General features: G+C 48.4%; 1 protein-coding gene across 1 annotated transcript; it reads right to left on the bottom strand.

The window, feature by feature from the left end:
* Positions 1-2,237: 2,237 nt before the first annotated feature.
* PRAME (PRAME nuclear receptor transcriptional regulator) lies at positions 2,238-6,721 on the bottom strand. The gene is made up of 4 exons (XM_037142700.2): positions 6,689-6,721; positions 4,859-5,178; positions 3,855-4,460; positions 2,238-2,814 (listed from the first exon to the last, which is right to left on the bottom strand). Exons 1-4 carry the CDS (start codon positions 6,719-6,721, stop codon positions 2,238-2,240), a joined length of 1,536 nt encoding a protein of 511 aa, XP_036998595.2.
* Between the last annotated feature and the right edge of the window lie 325 nt (positions 6,722-7,046).

The following is a 7,046-nucleotide window of genomic DNA, read 5'->3' as shown; positions in this document are numbered from 1 at the left end:
GCCTCTTTGAGTATTTCGGTGGAAAAGTCTAAATTCTAGTAAAGAATTTTGCCCCATTTCTCAAATGAGGTTTCCAGACCAAATAAAGCTTCAACTGCAGAACATTGTTTTATTTTTCTTTTTAAAAGTTTTATTTATTTCCAGAGAAGAAGGGAGAGAGGGAGAGAAACATCAGCGTGTGGTTGCCTCTCGCATACCCCCCACTGGGGACCCACCTGCAACCCAGGCATGAAACAACATGCATTATTGGCTTTTGTTTTTCTTCCTACTTGCATCTGCTGGCTAACAATCACTACTAATGCTAATAATGATGTGCCATCCCGAAACAGGGCACGCCGACAGGTGCTGTCCATAAATTAACTCCATAGGTGAATCTCACCACAATGTAATGGGTAGTATCTCCATTTCGTGGCTGAAGAACCGTTGCTGACATTATGTGATATTTTGCCTATGTCCTTCCTCCCCCAAAATCTGCCTGTTTTGTATAATTTTTTTCCTTTTAATTCCAGAGTTGCTGATTCCCATTCTGGAAACTATTGCTTGTAACTTGGGTCTAAGATGGGGATGTTGAGATACAGTGCATGTTGGGAAAAAGAAGACATCTTTTCCTGATCTCCTTTTTTCAGGCTTATCATCGGTTATAGAGATCTCTGCATTTTTTATTTTCTGAGAAATGACAAATGGGCCAACAAGCTGACAGGCCCGTTTCTGGTTCTTTCTCAGGGGACGTAGGGTAGGGGCTGGAAGGTGTAAGAGGGTAATGGCTATGGGAAGAGAATGGACAAGGGCCAGTTGCTATACGTGTCAGGACGGGAAGTGGCTGACACTCAGCAGAGATAGCAGCACACACATGTGGCTGGCACTGAGTGAGGCAGTTAAAGGAGAAAAAGCAGGACTGGCTTGCTCATCCTCAGGGAAGCATGCAAATGGAGCCTGCCCTGGGCCTGGGCGCCTGGCCCTCTCCCCAGCTGCTTTTCTGAGAGGCCACTCGACGAGGGCCTCGGCCACTGGCCGAGACCGCCTAGGGCCAGTATGTAGTGGCAGGGAGGCATGGAGCTTCTTCCTTGCTGGGCAGCTGACTGCCCACTGACCATGGGATCCAACCAGACAGTATGACATCTTTTCATCTGGATGTGTTGTCCCTCGGGGTGGCCCCTCCACGCTAACTCCCAAGTCTGTCGTTCACCTATGTCCACTTACGTGCCCTCTGGGACCTGGCATGGGGTTGTTCACTGGTGGGGCCCAAAATTCAGGGACTCTCATTGGCTCACCACCTCACCTAGGGAGGCAAGAAGATCACCTGGGGAGTCATTCTCACACCATTCCAACCTAGCCTCCACAAAAGGATGCGTATTTAATAAGGGACACATATTAAAGTTAGATGCTTATATAATCTTAGGGTTTTGCTGAAGGAACATAGATGTTTTTGTTGGCCCCGAGTAGTTGAATTCAAGAAGGGGCTGGACCCAGTGGGATGACAGGAGTGGACTGGGGATGGTGAGGCTTTGGCTCAGTGGCAGGGTAGACATCCCCTGGGGGCCTGACTTGTGCACAGGGAAGCCCTGTCGTACAGCAGCCAACGGCCAGGGATGGTGGCTCTGGCTGCCAATGTGGAGGAGTGTTCAATCCAGAGCTCGGGCAAATTCGCAGCGAGGACCCCTGAGAACTTTTTACTTCAGTGGCGCTCACTACAGGCCACTTAGTATGTTCCAGACCCTGCGGATGCAACCTGAGTGCACTGACTAAATAGTCAGAGATAAGTGAGGAGGGAACAGATGCACCACAAAGAACCAAACAGGAAATGCTAAACGGTGACATGAGCTCTGGGGAGCCAACCTCACCTAGCCTAGACCATCATCATGGATGCTCATGCCTCATTTGATCGATAACTGAAGATTCCTATGGTTTAAATTGGAAAATCAGAATAACATGTCATAGAGAACAGCAGATAGTTAACATTGAAGTTCCCTTTATTTTTATTTCTTTACAACCGTTCAAGCAACAGTTAACTCCCACATCTACCTCCCAACCCCAAATCACACTCTAAATATTCAGATTCCTATTTCTAATTCTATAGAACACACCCTGCCCAAAACCATAAACTCCCCACATCAACATTTCCCCCATTAAACTGAGTAGCCGTCTCACACTGTGGCTGCTGCGTTCCCTTAAGATGCACTTACGCCTAGGCTTCAGTCCCAAATGCCCAGAATAAAGCCTACGATGTGTGCAGCCAGCTAGACAGACATGTAACAGGGACACAGAATGGGGTTTGGGTCATAGAAGGTCCTATCACCACAGTGAGGACAGGGACTAGCACTGAACCAGACCATGTCGGGGCGCCCTAACTCCTGCAGCAACTGCCTCAGTGTGTTGTGCACCTGGGCAAGCCTGCCCAGGTGGACGGTGCCAGTGAGCTCCTCGTAACTTTCCAGGGGGGCAGCATACAGGACGTGGTTCAGCTTGCTCAGCCCGATGGTGTGGCGCAGCAGCTCCTCCAGGACACTCATAGAGATGGGGTTTTCACAGAAGCTGAAGGTCGTGAGCTCGGAGCAGAGGCTCAGAGCAGGCAAAATGTCAGTGATCTCAGGATCCATGATCCCACACTCATCTAAGTCCAGGTCCTGGAGGGTGGCAGAGGCTCTCTCTATCAGCAGCTGGAGGGGCCCAGAACTCATATTGGTCAGGTTGAGCCCGCTGAAACTCAGGCCTTTCAGCTGACTGACGTTCAGGGTCTGGCACAGATGTGCGAAGTCGTTTTCTGAAAGCGAACAGTTAGTGATGGACAAGACCTCCAAGGGAGTCTGCAGGCACCTGGGGAGAGACAGAGCAGTTAGTTCTGGGGGGTGGAGCTGGTGGGCAGAGAGAGGTGGAGATGACCCAGGCCTTAAAGGCAAAGAAGCCCATTTCACCAAAACCTGAAGTCTTCCAGGTGAGTCAACCCCCAAGATGCCGCATGGTGAAAAGCATTCAAGCAGTGTAGAGTAGAATCCTTTTGCCATCACTTATTCACTGTGTGACTGAATCAGTGAATGAAATGTCACAGTTTTGCTCTATGTCAAGTAGAGCATATAACACCCCCACCCGCTCCCAAACACACAGGTATAGTGAGCATGAATGAGGTAAAAAGATGGGAGGTGCCCAAAAATGGAGCCTGGCCCAATCAATGTCTCAGGCAGGAGCAAACTGTTAAGTTTTAGTATTGGGAGACATGATCCAACACGCATTCAACTTGAGCTTCCTTCCAGCCAGCCACAGGGACCCCTATCACCTTTACCTCTAAGCCCAATGGGGTTACTGGCAGACAAGCAGAAAGGGTTAATCTGGGCAGGGGGCTGCCAGCCTGCAGGGACTAATTTATGTCACTGTATCATCCACAAACCATGTAACCCCTTTTATAATTCCTTACTCCAGAATCCAGAATTTCCCACGTACTCCCTTAGCTGGAGCCAAAACAACCCTTGGCAGTCAATTCAAGGCTGGATCAAAGTGAGAAGCTGCTACTGACAAATCACTAAGTATGGAGCTTAACATCTGAAACCTCACCTCTGACGGGCCTTCCCTTCATCATTGCCATCCTCACTTAGTTCTTTTCCATTATTTTCACTTAGCCATCACTTTCTAAGTGAGGAGAATTCCCACAGCTACCCTTACCTGGCCTAATGAGGCCCCCATTACAGAGACTCCTAGCAAAGACAACCTGCAAGGGAATGGAGCAGTGAACAAGAAAGACAGTGACTGTGTGGATCATCTAGTGACTCAGGCACTCTGGGCATACCGATGGCAGGCACACAGGAAATACCTTTATTGTTGACCAAAATGAAATGGGATCGGTCTGGCCTGTCATCTCTCACCTGAGCACCTGGTGCAGGCGGCCTTCAAGGAAGGAGAGAGCATCCAAACAAAGCTCCTGGAGGTGGTGCAGGCTGAGGAACTGGGATGTGAGCTGGCGGACACACTGCTGCTCCTGCGCCGGGGTGGTGTGAGACGACATGAGGATGTGGGAGAGAAGGAACCGGCGCAGATTGCCCATCTGGCTCAGCTGAGGAACGAACTTCTTCAGGGTGGATGGCTTCCAGGTACAATTTACTTCCAAATCCTGGACAGAGTCGAGCTGCACCATCTTGAGAATATTAATGTTTTGCATCGACACTGCAAAAATCTTCAGCTTCTTACAGCAAAGGTGCAGCAAACCTCTCCCCTGACTGACTTTCTTAATCAGGTAGCTAAGGGACTCATCAGGGGCACCTTCCTTGAGACTAAGGTCGATGAAGACCTCCACAGGAGCCAAGGGTGATTTGGACCCTGCCCTTGAACTCTCCACTTCATGCTTCTTCCCCATAGGCTGGGTGGCCTCGGTCTCCATCAGTGAGCACGCAGTAGCTCTGGTTCCAGACCACACGGTCCAGAACTCCTGATGAGCATCCTTTTGTAAATTCAGCACCTGCAGCTTCCATCTCCTGTGCAGAAGACAGGAGACAAACAGAGATACAATGAGAGAACAGGGAATAAGACCAGGACCATGAATCGAGGAACCTGGGCATGTGGAACAGGTACCTGACTGCATTTTTACTCCATACCTGAGAGATCAGCTGCTCCTCACACTACTGAGATCCTTCCTTCTCCCCATTTCTGGTACCCTTAGGTGCACATGTTCCTTTGGTCGCCTCTGCATCTTAGTCAGCTCTCTATGTCCAGAGCCCTTCTCCAGAATGACCCCAGCAATGGTTCCCAGGCCTCCCTGAGCATTCTCATCAATGCCCTCCAAGACCTCTGGATCCACCTTTGGCACTGCACTCTCCCTGATCCCTGCTCTATCTGCACAGATCCCCAGGGCCCTACTGGGAATCGCTCTCACCTGGGGCGAACCTCCTGGGAAAGCACGTCATCGAGTCCATCAAGCACTGCCTGGAAGGTCTCTTGCTGAGGCTGCTGATCCTTCATCAGGGCCCCCAGGGGGAGGCAGGGGAAGGGCCAAGACTGCACCATCATCTTCAAGATCTTATCATGCTTCCCAGCAAAGGCCGCCATGAACAGAGGTGGGAAGATCTCTGCAGGCAGCATCTCCACAGCACTCATGGCTAAGGCCTCGTCCTTCAGCAGACTCTGACACGCTAGTTCCAGAAGTCTGCGTGGGGTCGGGAGGCTCATCCTGATGAATCTGCTCTGAAACAGATCCTGGGAAGACATCGGGGGAGCAAGGCTGAGCATCAGAAACCCCACTCCCCTCCACCCTTTGGAGGAACCAGCTGAGGGCCAAAGGCACTGCTCCGTCAACCATCACAGAGTCTTCCACTTACCCAGATTCCATATTCTGCTTGGGGGCCACAAAGCCACAGCTCTGCCTTTGCCAGATGCAAGCATCTCACCAGGCATCAAGGAGAGGCAGGATGACCAGCAGGCCCTTCCCATACCTACCCACGGGCTGCATTTAATTCTGTGGCGCAGTGAGTACTGAGAAGCCCAAGAGCTGATCCCACCCTTTGGAGTGGGGGGAGTTTCCGATCGTCACTCAGAAACTGACAACAACTGTAATAAGGAGCAGCACAGGGTCTGGCACGGCCTCTTTCTGGGCTTCAACAAATCATCCAGATGGGAAAGATGCAGGAACACTCACACGATAGGTACCATAATGTCACTTAAAACATTTTAAATGAGAAACTGTAAAAGCAGCATAATAGTACTACATAGCACATGGAAGCTGGAGAGGAGAAAAATATACATTAATTCTGAGACAGACATTGTATTGTGTCTCTTCTGTGAATGTCAGAATCGCCACTTTGTTCACAGGAATGAAGTGCTCACCTGCAGAACGAAGCCCCCACTGCGGAAGAACTATGGAACTTTTTCTAAGCTCTTAGGCTTTTTATTTGTTTTTATTTTAATTAGCTAATAAAATTACAAAATCATAAATGATATGAAGTATTAACTACTGGTTACAAACTAAATAGTTTAAATATCATAAAAAATTTCCAATGAATGGATGTATTTTTTTTTAATTTAAGTGTATTTAAAAAAGTGTTTTTAAAAATTTCTTGGTTAAGAAATATAGGTATCACCCCCTCCCCCACACCTCCCCAAACTTTGTGTCAAGATCATTTTGCTTTTATGAAAGATATACCCTAGTTACCTCTTTGTGATAACCAAAAGCAACCCAAAGAGGATTTTGCCATTTCAGCTTGCAAAAGGTTTCGTAAGAATGTTCTACTTTCAGATAGCAGAGGAAACCTGCATTGTAAACATCTATAAACACCAGATGGTTACAGCATACACCAGAACAAAAAGTCAAATATGTTTGGAATTAAGGCAAAACTGCCTTTCAAGGCAGAAGCCAAGCCTGCTCCTTTGTAAGGACAATTCTGTACATGATCTTGGCCTGCAGGTCCTTGGAGACCACTTGAAGCTCTGGACTCATGAGAGCGGCACACGGCAGGGAGCCCTCTGCTCAGCCCTCAGCAGCAACTCGCACGGTCTAGCCTCTGGTCCCTGCTCTGGCTCCTCAGAAGCAATTGCAGCCCTTTCTGGCCACATCTTTCTTCCCAGATCCCAGCTGAAATTTCAACTTCTAACTGAAAGCAAAACGTTATTACTGGATCTCTACCCAGTTAACCCTGCTTGGGTTTTTCACTCTTCATGTGACCAACTGAACTGTATGTCCATTTGTGAAAGAAAAAGAAATTCAACCAACCTGTAAGTAGACTCGGGAGCGTTTAGGCCACATGACTATTCCCAAATGTTCAAGTGAAGACACTTTAGGCGAACTGTGGTATCATCCCCAAAAGAAAGGAAACAAAAAACGAAATTCTTGAATATCAAATAGTCACTTATGCTTTATCTAGAAAATTGCAAAGTGTGTGCCCATCCAAAAGGAATAGAGACACAACAGAGAAACAGGTAGCTTTCCAGATTTCATGGGTCAAGGCTTCCCTGAAGGAGGTCGGGCCAAATTACACTAGGAGTTGGCCAGGAGGAGGGGCTGCAAGTTTATAATGCAACAAGGAAACTGCCCAAGAGAAGGCAAAATATGTTCTGCTTGAGGAATTCAA

Source organism: Artibeus jamaicensis, unplaced genomic scaffold (genome assembly GCF_021234435.1).
Source record: "Artibeus jamaicensis isolate MK-2021 breed Jamaican fruit bat unplaced genomic scaffold, CSHL_Jam_final contig_1256, whole genome shotgun sequence".
NCBI lineage: Eukaryota > Metazoa > Chordata > Mammalia > Chiroptera > Phyllostomidae > Artibeus > Artibeus jamaicensis.
The sequence above is the reverse complement of the archived record's forward strand: the minus strand, read 5'-3'. Positions and strand labels throughout refer to the sequence as shown.

What these genes read in the sequence shown, in the direction of transcription:
- PRAME (XM_037142700.2), bottom strand. Translation starts at nt 6,721, where the DNA reads ATGTGGCCTAAACGCTCCCGAGTCTACTTACAG. An exon ending in TCCCAGGAGGTTCGCCCCAG is followed by an intron (nt 4,461 to 4,858) that starts GTGAGAGCGATT and finishes TCTTCTGCACAG; the next exon opens with GAGATGGAAGCTGCAGGTGC. An exon ending in CGCCTGCACCAGGTGCTCAG is followed by an intron (nt 2,815 to 3,854) that starts GTGAGAGATGAC and finishes GTCTCTCCCCAG; the next exon opens with GTGCCTGCAGACTCCCTTGG.